Source organism: Gossypium hirsutum, chromosome A12 (assembly GCF_007990345.1).
Source record: "Gossypium hirsutum isolate 1008001.06 chromosome A12, Gossypium_hirsutum_v2.1, whole genome shotgun sequence".
Lineage (NCBI taxonomy): Eukaryota > Viridiplantae > Streptophyta > Magnoliopsida > Malvales > Malvaceae > Gossypium > Gossypium hirsutum.
Genome location: NC_053435.1, coordinates 3,400,193 through 3,423,493, shown reverse-complemented (window position 1 = coordinate 3,423,493; position 23,301 = coordinate 3,400,193). Strand labels below are relative to the sequence as shown.

Sequence of the window (23,301 nt, the reverse complement as noted above, 5' to 3'; positions counted from 1 at the left end):
AGACAGGTGTTACCATTCAGTTGGCAAATAGGTCCATTGCGCATCCCGAAGGGGTCCTCGAGGACGTATTAGTCAAAGTCAACGGGCTTATCTTCCCTGCAGATTTTTATATGATAAAAATGGAGGAGGATAACGCTCCTGGGTCTTCAGACATCTTGTTGGGGTGACCTTTCCTTAGTACTGCGAATACTAAGATTGATGTACGAAGCGGAACCCTTACGATGGAGTTTAACGGGGAGATTGTGAAGTTTAACGTTTATGGCACTATTAGTCACCTAAGTGAAGTCTTGGACGTAAACCGTGTCGACATAATTGACTCATCAGTAGAAAAAACTTTTGAGTCATCTTATGGAGATAAACCTAAAATGATGTTTGATGATTTTGAATCTGTTAATAAATTATTGGCTCCCATGAATACTAAACTTCTACCTCCTGTTGTGCAGGCACCAGATCTGAAATTAAATCCACTTCCTGAACATCTCAAATGCACATTTTTGGAGAATGATGAGATCATTGCCGACTTAAAAGGGATCAGCCCCTTGGAGGAAAATACGGAACCAAAGAAAAAGGCGCAAGGACGATTAAACCCAAATATGGTGGACGTGTTAAAAAATGAGAATTTTCAAGCTCATAAGAACAAAAGAATTCAGCTGGAACAGCCCCAATACTAGTTGAGGCGTCAAGCTAGCGACGTTAAACAAGCGCTTGTTGGGAGGCAACCCAATCTTTCTTTTTATTTTTATTTTTATTTTTATTTATTTTTTCTTTTATTATTTATTATTTTATTTTATTTAAATATTAATAAATTTCTCTTCTTCCATCTAGGTGAAATAGAGCGAAAATACGAAGAAAAAAAAAGACAGAAAGTGTGCACCAAAACAACCCTATCCATGCTGCCAAACAGTTCTATTCCAGACTTAGAATCCCCAAAACCTGCAGCCAAACACCCCTTTTCAGCAAATAAAACCCCCAAACCTTACATTTTTCCCCCAAATTTCTCCATAATCGCCGACTCCTTTCTCCTCCACCACCCACCGCCGATTTCTTAGCCACCATGGTGAGAACCCGAAGCCGAACCAACATTGCACACGTCACCCACCCCGTCTCCACCTCTTGCCGCTTCGCCATCTTCTTCTCCACTGTGTGCGCCAACCGACAGTAACTACATGGGGAGTTTTTCTAAACTTTTTTTTCTCCACCTATTTGTTTTCCTTTTACTTTCACATCGAGGACTATGTGTTTTAAGTGGGGGGAAGGCATTCTTCGTTGTTACTGTTATTATCTGCTATTTTTGCTGTCATATTGTTGTTGCTGTTGTTTTGTGCTCGTTTCTGCCTATTTATTTTAAGAATATCCTGCTGCTTTTCATGCCCAAGATTTCACCAGGAATTGCCTACTGTTTGATTTTCATGCATGATTCTTACCTTCTAAGGAAGTTATGATTTTTCCCATAATTGATTCCATCTTCACTGTTTTATTTTTATTAGGCTAAAAATAATTGTGATTAATTGGGTTAATTCTATCTTACTTTTCGTAAAATTGATCAAGTTTAATATAAAGTGAACACTTAAAATGATTGCATGCTGTTAGAATTGTGTGACCCAAATTCTAAGAGATTGCTTGCAAGTCAAGTTAAACAAAAATATATTTTCTTTCTAGAAGATTTAGTATTTATTAGTATAATATATTTAGCATTTATTAGTATAGTTTATTTGACTTACTAATTTAGCCTATAAATAGGCTCTTTTACAATCTTAGAAAAAAAGAGACACCCATTAGATTAGAACTCATAACACATTCAGAGAATTTTGTGTTTACGTTTGAGGGTTCTTTGTTTTTCGGATTTTCGGGGTTTAGTTTTTATCTCCATCTTTTGTACTCTTCATTCTTTTGCCATTATAGTAAAATTATCTTTGCCCGTGGTTTTTTATCCTCTTTTGAGGGGTTTTTCCACGTTAAATTTGTGTGTTCATCTTCTCAATTTCTTCTACTATTTTTACTTGTTCGTTGCTTATTCGGGACGATCCTAACAAGTGATATCAGAGCTAGTTTAACTTTCATAGATCAGCCCGGTCAGAGATGGCAGCAACAAGGTTTGAAATTGAGAAGTTCAATGGTGAGACAAATTTCAATCTGTGGCAAGTTCGGATGATGGCAATTCTAGTTCAAAATGGCTTGAAAAAGGTTGTTACAAGGAAAAAGCCTGAGAATCTAAATTAAACAGAATGGGAAGAGCTTGATGAAAAGACCTTGTCTGCAATCCAGTTGTGCCTCGCGAATACAGTATTGCAGGAGGTATTGATGGAGAAGACCTCATTCGCCTTGTGGAAAAGGTTAGAAACTCTTTATGCGACTAAGTCTCTGGCTAACCGTTTAGTGTTGAAACAACGTCTATTTACGTTTCGCATGAACGAAGGTGAGCTTCTTAAAGATCACATCAGTCAATTCATTACTCTTTTAAATGATTTAAAGAACGTTGAGGTTCATATTGACGATGAAGATCAAGCTATGCTATTATTGTGCTCTTTACCCTCTTCATACAAGTCTTTCAGGGGGACTCTGATTTATGGTAGAGACAAACTCTCGTTCGAAAATGTGAAGAGTCATTTGTTGAGTAGAGACAAACTCGACAATGAGTTTGATTTGAATAGCAAAGCAGATAGACAAGCTTCCGTTTTGGTAGCATCAAAGAAACGAGACAAAAGGTGTCGCTATTGCAAAAAGTTAGGTCACGTCAAAGCAGATTATTATAAACTGCGAAATAAAAGAGCTGCTGAGAGTAACGAGGAAGATGTAGCTGGTGCTAATTTGGTCGATGAAGGCGGTGATGATTTCTTGTTAGTGTCAACGAGCGATAACTCCAAGCTTACGTCTGAGTGGATCCTAGATTTAGGATGTTCTTTCCACATGTGTCCCAATAGAGAATGGTTCTCCACATACAGTTCAGTTGAAGATGGAGTTGTGCACATGGGAAACGATTCATCTAGTAAAATAATCGGTATTGGTACTGTTAAAATTAGGATACACGATGGGACAATTAGGACACTCTCAGATGTCAGGTATGTACCTGATTTACGAAAGAATCTCATCTCATTGAGTATTTTAGACTTGAAAGGATGCAGAATCAACATCGAGTCAAGCGACATTAAAGTATCTCGTGGAGCTCTCGTTTTGTTAAAAGGTAAAAGAACCGGCAGTCTTTATATTCTGGAAGGTTCTACAGTGACCGGTGAAATCGGACATCCCTCGTCCGTTACGGAGTCAAAGTCAACTCATTTGAAGCGGAGGCAACTTGGTCATAGGAGGGAAAAAGGTATGACCATTTCGTTGAAGAGAGGTTCTCTTTTGGATGCAGGTTTTGAAAAGTTAGGGCACTGTATTCGTGAAAATCAGACCCGGGTTAGTTTTGATTTGGCAGTGCACAAGTCGAAGGCTAGAAGTCTTCCAGCTTCTAAGCATAGATTCGACTCAGTTAATTCCCTGCATAGTTCAAGATAGGCCCGTGGCGGGTTTTGGCAAAGATGGCATTGAAAGAATTTGTGTCAAGGTGGAGATTGTTAGAATTGTGTGACCCAAATTCTAAGAGATTGCTTGCAAGTCAAGTTAAACAAAAATATATTTTCTTTCTAGAAGATTTAGTATTTATTAGTATAATATATTTAGCATTTATTAGTATAGTTTATTTGACTTACTAATTTAGCCTATAAATAGGCTCCTTTACAATCTTAGAAAAAAAGAGACACCCATTAGATTAGAACTCATAACACATTCAGAGAAATTTGTGTTTACGTTTGAGGGTTCTTCGTTTTTCAGGTTTTCGGGGTTTAGTTTTTATCTCCATCTTTTGTACTCTTCATTCTTTTGCCATTATAGTAAAATTATCTTTGCCCGTGGTTTTTTATCCTCTTTTGAGGGGTTTTTTCACGTTAAATTTGTGTGTTCATCTTCTCAATTTCTTCTACTATTTTTACTTGTTCGTTGCTTATTCGGGACGATCCTAATACATGCTTAATTAATGTTCATGGCTATTAGGTGATTATTGAAACTTATTTTTGACACTTAAATTTTTTTCTTTCCTGAGTTCTCAAGAATTTTAAATATCATTTAATTTTTAATAAATGTTTTCCATAGTTATGAGTACAGCTTAGATCGTGACTAACTGAGTAACCGGGGTAGGGTACTTGGGTTGTCATTCTACTTCGCATCAAAAGGTTGTGTGACGTGACAAGTAAAACTCCGCTAGCCGAGGTTATGAGTATGGCTCAAATCGTGACTGACTGAGTAACCGGGGTAGGGTGCTTGGGTTGTCATTCTACTTCGCGTCAAAAGGTTGTGTGACGTGTTGGGTAAAACTCCGCTAACTGGAAATAAATAATTTTAGGAGTATGTTGGGCTGAGTAACTGGGGTGGGGTGCTTGGGTTGTCATCTCTCTTCGCGTCAAAAGGTTTAATATATTCCTAAGCAAATAAATAATAATAAAATTTAAAAAAAAGAAAAAAAAGAAAAAAAAGAAAAAAAAAGTACTAATAAAGTTGCACTTCGGGGACTAAAGGAGGAAATAATTAAGGTGTCTTAGTAGGTTTGGTAATTTACCTAAATGGCATAACTCAAGTCGATCTTAATTTTTGTGTGAAATAATTGGAATACTTTTTCTGTTTTACTTAAAGCAAGCTTAGAGGTCTCTTTATTTTTCATATGCGTTTTTAACTAATTTTTATGAAACTTTGGAGTGGTATTTCTTTTATGGCAGAATCTAGCTTTCACAGTCGATAGGAACCATACTTGAGGGCAAGCATGGGCTAAGTAGGGGGAATTTGATAATACTCTAAAATGACGTGTTTTTATATATTAATCATGTGTTTATTTTGAGCTTGAGCCTACTAATTGGAGCTATTTATGTCTTTTTATCTTTTAGGGACTAAATTGGAGGTGAAAAGTAAATTCAAGGGAAAAAGCGTCAATTTGGAGATTAAACGGGCCAATATGCAACGTGGGACAAATATGGTGCCAAAAGTGCGAACATGGAAGGCACAAGGACTTAAAAGCAAATAGAAGAGATTTTATTTTGGAAGACTCTATTTTATTTTATTCTATTAGGATAATTAATATTAAGATAATTATTAGGATTATTCAAATTTAGGATTTTATTTTAATTATCTTTGTTTATCTTTAATTAAATGTATTTATCTTTTTAGAATTTAAGTTTAATTAGACTATCTCCCTAGCACTATAAATAGGGGGTGAAGTGACTCTATTTGGGGGCATCTTTTTCTGTAAACACTCTCCCCCAAAAGTCTTTTGTTCTTTCATATTTCTTTTCAATAAAATTTCTTTTTCCATATTTTTATTTATTTGATTTCCTTCCATTATCATGAGCCACTAAAAAACCCTTCTAGCCAAAAGTTGTCAATATTTCCCCAAAAAGGGTTCTTGAGGCCTAGAATTCGTACTTAGCCTTCTCGCCGAGTATTCATCGTTTCTCCGCACTACGAGCTGACGCTTCCGTCCATGGCCCTTAAGAAGTAAGCTTTTCAGCATATAAAAAGGCGGTCGCTTTGTATGTTTTGGAAGGACTGCATAGTCAGTTCGTTAACTTACTGCGCCAGAGGTTGGCGAGCCAAATAGACAAAATGGCGTGGGATTCGCCATTGAGAAGCGTTGATCTAGCATAGATTACTGGCTAGAGTCAGGTTCCCTAAAAATCGTAAATCTAATCTTTGGAGTTGGTGGTCGTAGGCGTCCTCTTCCACTATAACTGGCTTACTTGTGTCGAGAAGGATCATCTAAAAGCCAAGGATTGAGCCCAAGGCGGAATGAGACAACCGGAGGCTGGAACTTTCCCATAAGAATTTCTTTTCTCTTAAAACTCTCTTTATTATTTTTATTATTTTCGTAATCATAATTTCAGTAAACTTTAAATTCTATTTTTATTTTATTTTCGCTTCCAAAATCAATTCTTAAATTCTGTTTTTTTATTTTTTTTCCCGAAACGCAGGTTTTCTTGGGCACGATTCTACCCAGGATTTCGAGAAACAAGCATTCGTATAATCCGGTCATTGAGGATTCGACCCTACTTCCCCTTTACTATTTCTTTTTCATTATTTTACAGGGAATAGGATATTTTTGGTGCTCTCAACGACTGTATCAGTTATTTTAAGGGTAATTACAAGTATGTATACTAAAATCTCGAATGAAAAAATAGTATGTGATGAGATGTAGCAGCTATGCGTAAAAGAAGGAAGAGCAAGATAGTGAGGTTAAAATGATATATCATTTAAGCATGATAAGCTATTGCTTGATGAATGTGTTTTTAATTACACTTATTTGCATATATATGCTTACTAAGCTCTCATGCTTACCCTCTTTCCTTTCTCTTTTCTTATAGTGCCGCCAAAGTAGTTCGAGAATCGTCGCCTACGTCGTTGAAGCCAGTCACACTATCCTTGAAGCACTTGGTATAGCTAGTTTTATCTTTTTGATTATGGCATGTATAAGAACCTTTGATTTTATTTTTGTGTGACATTGTTTTGGGGCCAAAGATGTTGGCTTGTTTTAGCATTTGACTCATTTTGTATAAGGCCGGGAAAATGGCTAATATTGTAAGTCGTTATATGAATACAAGATAGTCTTTTACGAATGTGAAATGTTTATAGGCCTTAGCTATGGTTGTTGGTTGAGAACTCATATTAAAGTTGATTTTGACATGTTGGTTGGTATTCAATTTTGTTTCAGGGTGGCATAAGGCTTGGTAAATATCCTAATATTGTCCACATAGGTAGACACATGGCCAGCCCCATGGGAGTGGTGTCCGGCCATGTGTCCCCTGCACGTAAATTTTGCAAGTCAGTATACATGGTAGTAAACACACGGGTAGAGACACGACCGTATGTCTCAGCCATGTGAAGGATACGGGTTAGTATACGGGCGTGTGCCTTGGCCGTGTGCCCTAAATTGGATGCTGACATCAGAAATAGAATGTCAAGGATTTTTAAACAAGGGCTAGGAGAAGGGCGTGTCATGGCCATGTGAGGGATACGGGCCATAGATACAGGCGTGTGACAGGCCGTGTGAAAACTCCCGTAGGTTCAAATTTAAAATTTAATTCGCACTGGTATGGGACGCGGGCGTGTCCCTAGATGCTTAGGCCCTGTATGACACATGGGTCATCAGCATGATCATGTTATAATGACCACATGGGCATGTTGCCCTTCCACACGGGCGTGTGTCTGTTTCAAGAGTCATTTTTATTTAGTTTTTTAAGAACCCGAGTTGGTCTCCAGGGAAAGTTTGAGACCTCGTAAGCCCACTTTAAGGAGTCTACACAGAGTCCGAAAGAGTTTTAAATTTAATCAAGCCTTGATGACTCGGAAATGAATGTATGCATGTGGTTAAGTATGGTAATGCCTCGTGCTCAGCCCCGGCCTCAGACTCAGGTAAAGGGTGTTACAATCTCAACTCCTATATCTTAGCTTGGAAGGCCAAGTATAATGATACACAAACCAAGTGCGAGCAAGTGGAGGAAGAGAACAGTTTGCTGAAAGCCAAAGACTCCTCTTGAGAAAATTCAAAGCCCAAGAACAACACCACTTAGTCGAGCTGTAATTATAACTTATTGAGTTTAGTTTTGTATAGAAGAAACGAAGAAAGAAATGGAATTATAAATTATGAGATATAATAATTTTCGTGAGACAGGGTCAAAATGATTTTGGGATCCCCTATTCTAACTTTGAAAATTCATTATAAATTGTACAAAAATATTTAGGAGATAAAATTTATATGAATAAATTCGTAATGAGTCTATTTTCAAGGAAAACAAATGGTAACTTAAGATGAGATTTGTACTGAAAGATATTTAATTTTTAGTGAAAAAGTGTCAGAGCTACCTAGCAGCAGAATAGGGGAAGATTTGAAGAAAAAAACTGTATTAATTGGCTTACATAGAAATTCTAAAATTTTTATGGTAAAATTTCATTGAGTCTAGTTTCAAAAAAAAAAATCCTAATTTTGAATTCGGTAGGTCAAGATATAAATAATTTAGTTAAAGTTACATATAAGTGTGTCATACTAAAGGTAAAAGATTTTTATATAAGTACACGTACATAGCGATGTAAAATGGAGATGAAGAGGAGGAAAAATAATAAGAGAGTTATAATGTTAAGAAATTGTTGTAAATGATAGATTTGCTAACACGTAGAATAACTTTAAGTTTACTGTTGAAGTATAAGTGAGTGAATGTTTTTAAATGAATTAAGGAAGCCTTAATTGATGAATTGACTAGTAAATTTTGGCAATAGTGATGGTATGTGGAAAATTTAAACTATTTTTGCCGTACAAGTCCTCTAATTAAAGGACTTATTTGTAAAACTTCAATAATTGTGTTAACTCTATAAATTTTGGTACAAAAGGTATGCACATAGAGTTTATTAGTTAAGAAAATACCATATATATATTTAAGAAATGGGTTGTTGGATAATGATCTTGGATGATAAACCGCATATTTTGGACATATTGAGTAATTTGAAATGACTTAGAGAAGTTAAGGAATAAAGGTGTAAATTGTTCCTTAATGAATTTCTCTTATTTCCAAACGTGAAATCAAAATTTAGCATCGATACTAGGGGTAAAATACTGATACCTTAAGGAAGGTATCAATACTTTAGTCAAAGTATTGATACTATAGGAAAAGTATCGATACTTCAATATAGATATCGATACATGTTTGATTTTTTTTTTTAATTTTTTAAACTTCGAAGCTTAAATTGGTATCAATACCTTGGCTAGGGTACCATACCTTATATTCAGTATCGATACTTGAGCCTTGCTTTGTATGGAAAAAAATTATGAAACAAATTTTACCCAATAATTTTATAATATTTTATTTAATATCGACTTAATATGGGAATATTACGTTGATAATACTAAAATATTTACTACAAGAAACCCAGCTTATTAGAATATAGCCATGGTTGTTCTAGCAACAAATGTAGCATTCCCATATCTTTACTCAACAGTCGAGACAGATATAGGGGTATTACATTGTAAGTACTAAGTTAATACCCAAAATGAAATATATACATTTGAAGGTCCAATAGGAGGTGTAAATACATCACAATGGATCTCAACAATTCTGAAGATGTTGGGACAATGGTGTTTAGGCACCATGAAACGAGATGTTGCCGTGGAGGTAAAGATATGCTCGATATTGGGTACAAGATTTCAAATTATGCAAGCTTAGACTATCCTGAAGCCTACATATCATCCATATATTCCATCAATGTTAGACGGTTCATATCCCTTTCTTGATTACATTACTTAGGGATCTATAATGCCAGAGTCCCCTTCAATGGCGAACATTCCTACCACATTTCCCAATTACTATACTAAAGGGCACACGATCCTTGAAAATCTTTCAGTGCTGAATATTCCTTGTTAGTATCCTGAGTTTGATACTCAAGAGTCTAAAATGTCAAATCTTTGCGAGTTTTATGACAGTATGCTATCTATGTCTCTACTCGAACCATATATAAAAGTGTATATAACAAATATATTTATTAAAGTTTCATGTAAAAACAAAAAATTATTTTAGTTCAAATAGTAAATAAAAAATATATGCGTTGTGTTCTAGGTTCATATCTCATTATAGATAAATTTTTATTAATTTATAAAAATATAAAAAAATAAAAATACTCACATAATCATATAACTTAATTAACAAATAAAATAAAATTTTTAATAATTTTCTAACTGAATTAGAAATGGATGACACGTAAAAAGTAACTGCATAGAATATTTACGCGATAAGCTGTGATTTAATTATGCTGCATGCAATATGTAATAAATGATTTAAAAAAAATTAATTGTGTTGCATAATTTAAAATAAAAATACTTAAATATAGCGTAATAATCTTTCTAGAAGCACTAAAATTAGATGTCAGAAGCCAATGTTGAGTGATAAAATGAAAAATAAATTCCACCAACCGCATGACGCTTGGCTGTCTTTAAAACACATCCTTACCCTTGTAAGGTTGGAATCAAAATCCAGTTATCAAATTGGTTTCTGCCAAATGGATTCAAGCACTAATGACGTAATCCGTGATTGTCCCCCGTTCTTTAAAGTCTACAAAGATGGCCGAGTTGAGAGATACTTTGTCACACAACCGGTTCCGGCGGGGCTGGACCGGACGGCCGGCGTCCAGACTAAAGATGTGGTGATTTCACCGGCTGTCAAGGCCAGGATTTTCATGCCACAAAGTACAACCCCAGGTCAGAAGCTTCCCCTGCTTGTTCACTACCATGGCGGTGGCTTTTCCATTGGATCGGCCTTCGACACCGTCACCTATAAAGTGGTTGCCCCACTTGTAAAACAAGCCAATATCGTTGTGGTTTCGATTGATTACAGGCTAGCCCCCGAGCATCCTCTACCGATTGCGCACGATGATTCATGGGTAGGGCTACAATGGGTCGCTTCTCACGCAAACGGACAAGGGCCCGAACCATGGCTCAATGACAATGCGGATCCCAGCCGAATTTTCTTGGCAGGTGAAAGCGCCGGAGCCAATATTGCCCACTTCGTGGCAGTCCTAGCTGGTGCAACCAAATTGGTGGGTTTAAAAATCAGAGGGATGCTTCTAGTACATCCGTATTTCGGAACCAGAGAACCAAACGATAATGAGTTGGACAAGTACGTTTGTCCAACGAGTACCGAATTCGACAATGACCCGATTGTGAACCCGGCAGCGGATCCGAAATTGAAGGAAATGGCATGTGAAAGGGTGATTGTTTTGGTAGCAGAGGAAGATGGGTTTAGAAACAGAGGAGAGGCTTACTATGAAACATTGACGAAGAGTGGGTGGCGAGGAAAGGTGAAATTTTTCGAGACGAAAGGAGAGGGTCATTGCTTCCATGTCGTCATCGACAATCACAACACTGAGGTCTTGAAGAACAAAATGGTTGATTTTATAAACAAAGATATCTGATTATGCCTGCTCTTCTTAGTTCTTTCTTTTTTATTGTTATGTTTCTAAAATAATTTTATTTTTTAAAGTTTATCATATAAATCAAAATTTGCATCTCCAATAATAATCTTATTGAAAGTTAATTTTACTAGAAAATATCAACTTTGATTTGATATAATTATACATAAAATTTTAATTGTGATTCAAATGTATATTTTAATTTTAATTTTAATTCAATTATACATATTTTTAAAAAATAAATATCTCAACTTATTTTTACATTAAATAAATATAATTATTTATGTATGTAACATATAAATATAAAATTGGGTTATATCAATAATAATATCGACGATTTATGAAAAATGAATCAAATCAAATTTCTGTATATAAAATTACATAAAATTAAAGTTTATGTGATGTTGATGTGTCGGTTTTATGTCTTATACCATTTAAGAATCAAAAGATGAATACATATAGCCCCTGTGATATAGCTAAATTATCAGTTTAGTACATATGCTATTTTCTTATCAGTTTGACCCTTGTACTTTTATTATGTATATCCCCGTCATCCCATCTATATTTTTCGTTAAAAAACCTCCCAATCCAATCAAATGTTGCCACATATAAAAATTCAAATATACTTGAAAATACAAAAGAAAAACTTAAAAATTTATTTAAAAAACCATAAAATTCTTAAAAGATTCAGACAATTCTAAAATTTCCTAAGAAAACGAAAAATTCCAAACAATTAAAAAAAAAATCTATGAATTGTTAAAAATTTTTGAAGTTTCACATACTTATAATATTCTTTTAAAGTTTATAATTTTCAAAAATAGATTATGAATTTTTTTTATAATTTTCTATGTGTTAATATTTTGTCGGGTTTTTATTTTTTGGGGTTTCTAATGAATTTTAAATTTTTTTATATTTTCTAAAATTTTAAATTATTTTTTAACTTTTTCTTGATATATGGCAGCGTGCTATTGATTGGCTTGGACATTTTCTAAACAGAAGTTTGGATTTGAGTAATGAATATTACAGAATGAAAGTACATGAACTAGATTGATAAAAAAAAGAAAAGTCCAAGGGCACAACTGATAAAAAATAATATAAATACTAAAGTAAAAATTTAATTACAGTTAGAAGCTAAAAGAGGTATTAAACCAAACAAAAAATTGTAAACCAATCAGGGTTATGTCAATTTTTTCTTCCTAGAAAAAGAAAAGAAAAAAAATGAATCGTATGCTAATATGCCATCACTTCAAAATTTTGAATCATTGATCATTGGTTAGGGCTTTGCAGCAATGAGGCAAACCCAATGCTAAGTTGAGTTTTGCATCAATAATCAACCAACCATAATAATAACCAAGTTAAAGAAACAAGGAAATAATGCATCAACAGAATTATCCATCCATTAACAAATGAATAAAGTTTAGTACTAGTATATCATTGAGTGGGCAAAATTAAGGATTACAGTAATCCAAAATAAAAATTCAAAAAACATAAATAAATAAATAAATAAACATCTCCCCTTCAATTGCAGCAACAGTAGTAGCAACACTCCCTCTCAATGTTAGCTCCCCACTACATCATCGTTCCACCTTTTTGGTCAACAAACTTGTCAATGTATTCATCATTAGGGAGGGCAAGAAGATCATATTGCAAGGCCTTTTGTCTATCAATTACCTTCTTTATAGCCTTGGCCTCTACACATAACCTATCTACATGTCTCTGATTGAACTCAATGTTAGAGTTCAACTCAACAATAATCCTTTGCTTAATGCCCGAGAGGATGGATGTGGTGCCTGCAGTAGTGGGAACATCCTGAGATTAAGCATCTTCCTCCTCCTTTGCATCATCAGACTCAGAATCTAAAGCTTCGTTGGTTGGATCATTCATAGTGTGTTTCCCTTCAACCACTTGTGGGAAAACCTCAATTCTGGCACAAGCTTCTCAAATTGTTTTGTTGCTCGAACAATTCTGGGATTCTTAGTGTGTAGCACTTGAAATATAAGGGAAGAGAATGGCGGTAGGTACCGAGGGTGAACCTCCTCAGCATTTTTCACAATCTCATCAAAGATAATTTGGCCTAGGTCGAATTCGACCATCTTTACTACCTTTCACAATATAATGGTTACTAGTTTACTCACTTAATCTCTCTGGCTATTAGGAAGTCAGTAGAGAGAGAAGAGGCGTGAAGGTTACCATTGTCTAGCCAAGTAAGATGAAGGTTGTTGGTTACAGAAACAACGGTTGAATCAATGCTCTCATTGAGCTCCGTCGTGTTCTAACCAAAACTTAGAGCTTAACATAACTTACAATGCTCAAGGAATATTGCTTTTGGATGATGATTCAATTGGAACCAATTCTAATTTTCAGTTGCAGGAAATCTTGCTTTTGAACGTGTAGTACTAAACTTTCTCACTTCTTTTTGCTGTTTCTTTTTTCTTACTTCAAGATGAGTTGATTTTAGATTAGTTTTACGATGATCAATACTTTTAAGATCGTCAGTGGTTTTAATTAGATACACACACCCACTTCAAAATCAAATGATCATATCACTATATTTAGGCTTACCTTAATCATGCTTGCTTTAACAAAAATAAAATAAAAATCAAGGGTGCGTTTGGTTCGCTGTATTGGATTAGAGGTGTAATAGCAAATCAACTGTTTGGTTGAATGTAATGGAATAGAGGCGTAAAAGTAATCTTGTGTTTGGTTGAATGAAATAGAGGTGTAATAGCATAATAAAAATACTAAAATGACTAGAATACCCTTAGCATAAATTTGTTTTGGTAAATAATTATTGTTATTGTTATTTAAATTTTAATAAGATTATTATTATTATTATCAGTAATAAATATTTTAATCATAATTAAACATAATTATTATTAAATATATTTTAATTAAAATATATAATTTAATAAAATTCTTATAATTAGCAGAAATTTGTTTTGGTAAATTATTATTGTTATTGTTATTTAAATTTTAATAAAATTATTAATATCAATAATAAATAATTTAATCATATTTAAACATAATTATTATTAAATATATTTTAATTAAAATATATAATTTAATAAAATTCTTAATAATTAATATTCTTATATGAATTTACTCAAATCATAATATATGATACTGTAAAATATAAATTAACATAATTATTATTAAATATATTTTAATTAAAATATATAATTTAATAAAATTCTTAATAATTAATATTCTTATATGAATTTACTCAAATCATAATATATGATACTATAAATGAAAATTTGAAATAATTAATATTAAATATATTTTAATTATAATATATGATTTAAAATAATTTAAAATAATTATAACTAATAAATTATATTTTATGAATTTGTATAATCTAAAATAATAATTATTACATATAATTTAATAATTAATATTAAATTTCATAAAATACTTGATAATAAATTTTCTTATATGAATTTATACAATTTAAAATAATTAATATTAAATATAATTTAATAGTGATATATAATTTCATAAAATTCTCAATAATAAATTGTTCTTATATAAATTTACTAAAATCAATATATAACTTGAGAATTATATTCTGCATAAACATAATTAACTTATATTAAGAAAAAGTTAGATGAAAATGAAATTGTACATCATAATCCATATGTTATATAGTTTTACAACATCAAAAAGTTTGAACATTGATTTTTAATGGTGAGAAAGAAATCTTCTGACCCATTCCAATCGGGCAACAGAAAGTAAACTAAAGAAAACGATCATTTGAGTTGGATGATCGGGAATCTCCTTTCTTCTGTTCTCAGGAATGATACTAACAAGCAGGCATACAACACCCGCAACCACAGGACTTGCCACACTAGTGCCTGATAATTGTTTACAACCAGTACTGATCTTGGATCCCATAATTTCCTGCCCATATGCCACAACATCTGGTTTGACACGACCATAACTGCAAAGATAATCAAACAAGTTTAATATTCATGATCAGGACAATAAAGCTTGCTTAATAAGGGAGTTACACATGGAATATCATAAAGTACATGAAATTGAAAATAATTTAAAGCCTTCATACGATCAACACTAAAAAGAAGGGGCCGATAACAAGACCTCAATACCTTTAGAGAAAAAGTATAGTATAGTAGTTAAATTAATAAGTGACTACTCCAAAATTAAATATATTTTAAGTTTCACTGTCACCATTACACCCCCAACCAAAATAAACTTTCCAGGAGAGGCGTCCTAGCCTTTTTTTTTCTTAAAATGAAAATGATTATGGGCTAGAAGAGCATGTTTTGAACAAAGTGAAGAACAGTTAATATCGTAGAATAGAGCAATACACTACCCATGAGGAATCTCCCAAGTACTCATGCCACGTGATGAAAATGAGGCTATGTGATCACTATAATCGATTCCACCAACACCAATAACATCACTTTGGTCTGCTGGGTTGTTTAAAGTGCCATACAATGGCCCATCATTTCCAATGGCTGACACCATAATAATATTATTGGCTGTTATTTCCCAAACCTGGAGAACCATAAAGCAGCAAGCATTAACCAAAAACGTTCAGCTCCATTGTATGTAAGGATAAGCATGCAAAACTGAATGTGGAAGTTTCAACAGCAGAGTAGGTAACTTCACTGGCTAATCCTTCCATATTTGGAAATAAATGTCCAAAGAAAACAAGCAAACTTCTTCAAAATGCAAAATATTGAAAGAGGAAGTCAACTCATGAATTTGAATGATCATAGCATGGTTCATGGGATTTAAGAGAGGCCAAAAAACTTGTGGGAAGCAAGTGAATGCATTATGATTGAAGCATTTCCGCATGCCACTACAACCAAACTTAGACAATTTTGCAGTTTTGAAACAAAATTATTAATGATGCTTGACAAATGAACACCAATAAACCACAGGCCATGGGAATCATACCTTCTCTACAAATGGGAGATCCAAGTAATCAGGTCCACCTATGCTCAAGTTTAGCACATCCATGTTGATTGCAATAGCATAGTTGAAAGCATCAAGGAACCAAGATGTATATGATACCTGCAATAAGCTGAGAGCAAAATTCTCATAATCCAGCCAAATTTTATAGAATAACAAATGTTAAAGGGAAAGTCCTTAGGTTGATGGATATACTGTATGATATATATATTCTAATTATAGTAATGAGCAGTTCAAAAGAGCTTCCAACTTCTGTAGTGCATGCTAGGAATTTTCAAATGGATCAAATATAAAGGAAACCAACAACAAAAAGGGTGAGATTTGCAAAGGCCTGATGCAACATCCAATCAAAATACAAAAACAAACAAAATATCCAACACCAACTTGTGTTACCTGTGCATCAGTAAAAACACGGAAAGCATAAATTTCAGTATCTGGTGCAAAGCCAAGACATTCTGCGTCCTCACCAGCAATAACACCAGCCACAAAGGTCCCATGTCCAAGATTATCATTCAAAGTATCCTCATTGGTCCAATTAGTTCGTTCCTGAAAAATTTACTCGCAAGAGTGATTATCAGAACTCCCTATTGAAGACCAACAAGTTATTTTCAATAAGAAAATAATTTCACACCAACAAAAGTTCAACTAACTTCATTTTCCCACTAATGATGTACCTTAATGTTTCGGAAGTGAGGATGATCAGCACGTATTCCAGCGTCGAAAATAGCCATTTTGACTTTAGCACCGGTATACCCTTTTCTCCAAAGAGCATCCGCTCCGAACAAGGAAGTAACTTGAGACCTCTGCGATATAAAAATAAGAAATTCCATAACTTTCCTCCCTCGTTTAAATTCTCATAAATTTGGCTTTGGGAAATTTAGTTAATCGAATTAAAATGTTTACCTGCATCAAAAGATGGCGACTCCAATTAAGTGAGGAATTACTTAAACCCGAATGGTGGAAATGTTTCTCTTTTTCACTAAACGACATCAAAAGATTGAGCAGAGAGCATGGTGTGGCGGGATTGCATTGGCGGGAAAATGCCCTCATCAGATAGAGAGAAGAGGAAGAGGTAACTCTCTGCCTTCTTCGGTTAAAGCTTGAGAGGGAGTTGTTGCATCTTCAGCTTCCGACAACCTCGTCAATCTAAAGCTTCTGGGTCTGTTACAGAAAACAAAGAAAGAAAGGAGAAGAATTTGGGGCTTCTGGGTTAAAACTTCTGGGTCTGTTACAGAAAACAAAGAAAGAAAAACAGAAGCAGCTCTCTTCTTGCCTTTCTCTATGGCATGCTCGACAAGAAATTGGGGCTACTGGCCGAAGGCGAAGCAAGCAATGAAGGAGATAAAGAGAGACAGACCCAGGAAACAGAGGGCAAATTAGGGCGTGAAAAATAAAACGGATGTAAACTGAGGAGAAGCCAGGGATTAGAAAACAGAGAATTTCGGGGATTAGGGCGTAACGTAATAGGGGTGTATTAGGCAATACATTAAACCAAACACCTGCTTAAGAGGGGCTTAAGTGAGGCCCACGGATTAGGGGTGTATTAGCTAATCCAATACATCCAACCAAACATAGTGCAACCGTACAGTACCTAACAAGTTATTGGGTGTTCTTTTAATGGTTTCAGTACCCGCGGGATTATTAACAGTACCGTTTTTGGAAAATGTTAATAAATTCCAAAATCCATTTCGTCGTCCAGTAGCGACAACCGTTTTTTGATTGGTACTACAGTAGCCCTTTGGTTGGGTATTGGAGCAACATTACCGATTGATAAATCCCTAACTTTAGGTCTTTTTTAAATTGAATCAATTAAAAAAAATATCATGATGTGCGTATCTAGGGAGTAGTCACTTCAAAGGCAAAGTGAATTCTCCCTAGATACATTTATTCAATTCTGGTCCGAATCTATGGATTGTGTTGAAGGTTCAAAATCCATTGGATTAAAAATTTTGATAAATCAATTTCGAAATGCTTTTTCTACTTCTTTTCTAGAATGCCCAATATTTGTTTTACATCTTCTATGCGAAAGTGTTCAATTTTCATAAGGTCTTCTCGACTGTTATTCAAAAGGTCCAATAATGTATGTATATTGGACTTTTTGAGACAATTATAGATCCTGGGAGGCAATTCTGATTGGTCAATAAAAATATATTTCAATGCTATTTCTTTTTTCTTTTTTGTTAGTTTAACTAATCTATCATGAAACGGAAAAAAAGGTAAAGTAACATCGTGTTGATTGTTTTCTAAATGTAAGTTTTCTTCTTCCGTATGTAGAAAAGGAATAAATAAATCAATCAAATTGCGAGAAGCTTCATGAAGTGCTTCTTTCGGAGTTAAACTTCCATTTGTCCATATTTCTAGAAAAAGTATCTCCTGTTTTTCATTATCATTCCCATAACAATGAATACTATGATTCGCATTTCGAACAGGCATGAATACAGCATCTATAGGATAACTTCCGTCGTGAAAGTTCTTTGGTGTTTTTATACCGTATCCTCTATTTCTCTCGATTTGTAATCCAATACACAAATCAATTGGTTCGGTTAGGCTGGCTACATGCTGTGTATTATCAACGATTTCCACAGAAGGTGGTAAGATGATGTCTTGAGCAGTTACATATCCGGGACCCTTGGCACAAATAAAGGCGTTACGAGTTCCATACAAATTCCCTCTCAATACAATTTCTTTCAAATTCATTAAAATTTCATGGACTGATTCTTGAATACCTACTATGGTAGAATATTCGTGGGGTATTTTCTCAGATTTTGCACGTGTAATGCATGTTCCTTCTAGTTCTCCAAGCAAAGCTCTTCGCATCGCAATGCCTATTGTGTCGGCTTGGCCTTTCATAAGTGGAGACAGAATAAAGCGTCCATAATAAAGGCGCTTACTATCTGTTCTTGATTCAACACACTTCCACTGTCGTGTCCGAGTCGAAGTAGAGACTTTTACTTTCTCTCGAACCATAGTAATATTATTTTATCTGATCAGATCATTGAATCATTTATTTCTCTTGAAATCTCTTTAGTGTTTATTTCTACACACGTCTTTTTTTAGGAGGTCTACAGCCATTATGTGGCATAGGGGTTACATCCCATACGAAACTTAATAGTATACCACTTCTACGAATAGCTCGTAATGCTGCATCTCTTCCGAGACCAGGACCCTTTATCATAACTTCCGCTCGTTGCATACCTTGGTCTACTACTGCTCGAATAGCATTTCCCGCTGCGGTTTGAGCAGCAAAAGGGGTCTCCCTTCTTGTACCCTTGAATCCACAAGTGCCGGCGGAGGACCAAGAGATTACCCGACCCCGTACATCTGTAACAGTAACAATGGTATTGTTGAAACTTGTTTGAACATGAATAACTCCTTTTGGTATTCTACGTGCACTTTTCCGTGCACTACTGCGCCCATTCCTACGTGAACCAACTTTTGGTATAGGTTTTGCCATATTTTATCATTTCATAAAGATAAGTCAGAGATATATGGATATATCCATTTCATGTCAAAATAGATCTTCTATTTTTATTTGTTTATCGCTTTCTTTAAGATTAGTTTCTTTTCTTTCAGGAGTTCTTTTTAGAATAGAAAGATTATCCTTGTCTTTGTTTATGTCTCGGGTTAAAACAAATTACAATAATTCGTCCCCTCCTACGGATTAGGCGACATTTTTCACAAATTTTACGAACGGAAGCCCTTATTTTCATAGTTGTTATTCCTTAAATTTTTCCGAATTCGCTTATTGGAAGAAAATAAGTTTCTTGAAATTTGAATTGGATCCCCCCGAAAGAAATCTTGAAGTTGAAAAAACTACCTAATTGTTCGAATCCTTGTTGCGAAGTCTATAAATTATACGCCCCCCTGGTTGAATCATAAGCACTTACTTCACTTTTGTTGACTCTATCCCACGTTGGTAAAACTCTCCCGAAACATAACCTAAAATCAGATCTTCATTATCTAAAGGAATCCAGAGTGGGAGTGATTTACTAATTAAATTAAACCTTCATGAATCCATTTTTTTGTTCTTTTATTCCAGGTAAAACTTCCTTGACGTATCAACTACCGTAGGGCAGGAGGAGTTCTATTAGACAACCCGTGCTTTTTTCTTTTTTTTTTTGCACAAATGGAGAATTTCGGATACAATTCGTATACCGGACAGATTACCATATAGAACACAAAATTTCTCCACCGATTCCTTCTAGTCGAGCCTCCCGATCTGTCATTATACCCCGAGAAGTAGAAAGAATTACAATCCCCATCCCGCCTAAAATCCTAGGAATTTGTTGATAGTTAGAATAGATTCGTAGACCTGGTCGACTGATCCGTCGTAAATTTAAAATAGTTCTATGTGGTCCTTTTCTATTCCGTCTATGTCGTAGGGTTAAAACCAAAAAATATTTGTTGCGTTCCCGATGTTTCCTTACGTTATCGATAAAACCTTCTCGTAAAAGTATTTTAACAATGTTTTCAGTGATGTTAGTAGATCCTATTTGAATCGTTCCTTTTCCATTCATATCAACATTTCGTATAGAGGTTATTATGTCAGCAATAGTGTCCTTACCCATGGTAAACTAAAATTTTTGTTGCTCCCGAATTTTGATATAACCAACGTGGTCTTTTTTTTACTTAGTAAAGGTATATACGTGAGACACAATCTACTAATTAATCTATGCCATTTAAATACTCTAAATACTCTAACTATACTTGGGTCTCGTCTTATAATACCTCGGGAGCTAATGAAACTATTTTAGTAAATTTAACTGTCTCAATTCCCGGGCGATCGCACCAAAAATTTGAGTTCCTTTTGGATTTCCTTCTTGATCAATGACAACGGCAGCATTGTCATCAGATCGTATTATCATCCCATTGTCGCGTTTGAGTTCTTTACGAGTACGTACAATTACAGCTCTGATCACTTCTGATCTTTCTAGAGGTGTATTTGGTACTGCTTCCTTGATCACGGCAACAATAACGTCACCAATATGAGCATATCGGCGATTACTAGCTCCTATGACTCGAATACACATCAATTCTCGGGCCCCGCTGTTATCTGCTACATTCAAATGGGTCTGAGGTTGAATCATTTTTGAAATCTCTTTTTTCAATGTAACAAAGGACGAAGAAAAAAAGAAATATTGTTTGTCAAAAAAAAAAGGAAACTCGCAATTGTTTTTTTATTCCCAAGACAAGACTTCTTTCCTTTGGTTCTATATTCCTATCCTGAAATAATGAATTGAGTTTTTATAGGCATTTTTGACGCCGCTATTGAAATAGCCTTTCTGGCTATATTTTCGGCTACTCCGCTCATTTCATAAAATATTCTGCCCGGTTTAACGACAGCTACCCAATACTTGGGAGATCCTTTCCCCGAACCCATACGTGTTTCTGTAGGTTTTACCGTAACAGGTTTGTCTGGAAATATACGTACCCATATTTTTCCACCACGGCGTACATTTCGTGTCATTGCGCGGCGCCCCGCTTCTATTTGTCTAGATGTAATCCAAGCGGGTTCAAGTGCTTGAAGAGCATATCTACCGAAACAAATCCGATTACCTCGATAAGATATCCCCTTCATTCTTCCTCTATGTTGTTTACGAAATCAGTTTCTTTTGGGGTTATAGTTGATGGTTGTTGTTTATGAATTCCATCTCTACTACAGAACTGGACATGAGAGTTTCTTCTCATCCAGCTCCTCGCGAAAAAAAAATGAATAAAAAAATATTTAATTCTTAATCTTAAGATATACGGGTAGTTAATGAATAATTGAATCTTGGGATTCTTTGCTTTGCGATTTTATCTTATCTATTAGAAATTTGTATATCTTGTTTGGATCTATTGGATATATATATAAGTATAAGGAATTAAACACGGATTCTATTTCTAGATAATGTCTTATTTTGGTTTTGTTATAATGTTATAACGAATCTTTATTTTGTTTTTTATCATATTCATATCAGATTCAGATCGACAAAAATTGAACAATCAAATAAAATTAAACTCAAATTTTCGCGGGCGAATATTTACTCTTTTTCTAGTTCAGTTGTCGGGTTAACCCATGACCTCTCAAAATCAGAATACAAAAGAAATGCAGTGGTCTCTGGTTTGTTCCGCCATCCTCCCCGATAAATCATTAGGATTCGTTTTCAATAGAATCCTCTGCATTCACGGGTTCCGTCATCCCCATCGCTCTCGATTAATGCTTAGGTCTGAATTCTCCAATGGAGCCTTAATTTATTAATATTTATTAATTTAATTTTTTAATTTAATATTTATTTAATAAAATAAAAATAAAATTTCTTCTTGAGTCAACCTTCTCAGTCTTTATTGACTTAAGTTAAGGCTCTTGATTTTTTCTGCAATGAACAGATATTCATCTAATTATTGATGAATCTCTATTGATGCTCTATTACATTGCTCTTTATGAGATGCTTCATAGACCTTACATATTGGAATCCTATATCATTTCATTGCTATTTCTGTTTCTCTCTTTCTCTCATCCTTCTATTTATCCACATACTTTTTATTTTGCTTCACAATTTCGATCTATTCATAATCAGATTGGTTTTGTCTTTTACTTAATGCAAAAAAAATTCAGTTGCTATAATGATATGACCAATATATCATATCTTGACTGATTCTTTGGATCCAGATAATCCGAAGCAATGAGTTGGTTATTAGTGCTATAGTTATTAGCTTATACTGTGGTCCGCCCATTTTTTTTGAATCCTAAGCCTAAAAAACCCAACGAGTCGCACACTAAGCATAGCAATTATATCAAATGATCAATCAAATTTTTATTTAACCTTATAGAATTTAGAACTGCTCATTTTTTTATTTTTATGTTCAATCAAAAAATCAAAGAATTTGTCATTTTTTGTTCTATCGCAGAATAGAACGTAAAGACAAGTAGAGTCTTATTCTTATTATTCTTCGTCTATAAATATCCAAATTTTGATTCCTAATACCCCATAGATAGTTCGAACTCTATAAGAGCAATACTCAATTTTCGCTCCAATGGTTTGTAGAGGAACCCTACCTTCTCGGATCCATTCGACACGTGCAATTTCTTTCCGTCGATACGCCCTGCAATTTGTATTTGAATTCCTTTTGTATCCACTTGCTCAGTTAATTCAATAGCCTTTTTCATTGCCTTTCGAAATGAAACTCGATTCTTTAATTGTCCGGTTATAAATTCGGCAAGAATATTAGGGTGCCCATAAGGATTTCCAATTCTTGTAATAGCAATGTTGAGTTTTCGGTTCATACAATTAAGTTCTTTTTGCACATTCATCTGTAGTTCTTCGAGTTTTCGTGGCTTATCTTCAATTAATAATTTAGGAAATCCCATATAGATTATCACCTGAATTAGATCCAGTCTTTTTTGAA

General features: G+C 34.3%; 5 protein-coding genes and 1 pseudogene across 5 annotated transcripts; 1 reads left to right on the top strand and 5 right to left on the bottom strand.

Annotated features, from left to right (window-relative positions):
- Positions 1-10,065: 10,065 nt before the first annotated feature.
- On the top strand, positions 10,066-10,977 carry LOC107937922 (probable carboxylesterase 2). Its single transcript, XM_016870934.2, has one exon. It carries the CDS (start codon positions 10,066-10,068, stop codon positions 10,975-10,977), a length of 912 nt encoding a protein of 303 aa, XP_016726423.1.
- Positions 10,978-12,543: 1,566 nt separating this feature from the next.
- Positions 12,544-16,902, bottom strand: LOC107922581 (subtilisin-like protease SBT6.1). The gene is made up of 8 exons (XM_041083927.1): positions 16,816-16,902; positions 16,587-16,715; positions 16,306-16,458; positions 15,898-16,014; positions 15,308-15,492; positions 14,782-14,914; positions 13,165-13,246; positions 12,544-12,764 (listed from the first exon to the last, which is right to left on the bottom strand). Exons 1-8 carry the CDS (start codon positions 16,900-16,902, stop codon positions 12,544-12,546), a joined length of 1,107 nt encoding a protein of 368 aa, XP_040939861.1.
- An 838-nt stretch (positions 16,903-17,740) lies between these two features.
- Positions 17,741-18,879, bottom strand: LOC121210820 (DNA-directed RNA polymerase subunit alpha). The gene has a single exon (XM_041082504.1). It carries the CDS (start codon positions 18,877-18,879, stop codon positions 17,890-17,892), a length of 990 nt encoding a protein of 329 aa, XP_040938438.1. The 3' UTR covers positions 17,741-17,889.
- Positions 18,880-18,949: 70 nt separating this feature from the next.
- Positions 18,950-19,366, bottom strand: LOC121211285 (30S ribosomal protein S11, chloroplastic). Its single transcript, XM_041083924.1, has one exon. It carries the CDS (start codon positions 19,364-19,366, stop codon positions 18,950-18,952), a length of 417 nt encoding a protein of 138 aa, XP_040939858.1.
- Positions 19,367-20,657: 1,291 nt separating this feature from the next.
- LOC121211284 (50S ribosomal protein L14, chloroplastic) lies at positions 20,658-20,999 on the bottom strand. Its single transcript, XM_041083923.1, has one exon. It carries the CDS (start codon positions 20,997-20,999, stop codon positions 20,658-20,660), a length of 342 nt encoding a protein of 113 aa, XP_040939857.1.
- A 381-nt stretch (positions 21,000-21,380) lies between these two features.
- LOC121210821 (30S ribosomal protein S3, chloroplastic-like) overlaps positions 21,381-23,301 on the bottom strand; it is a 2,114-nt pseudogene continuing 193 nt past the window's right edge.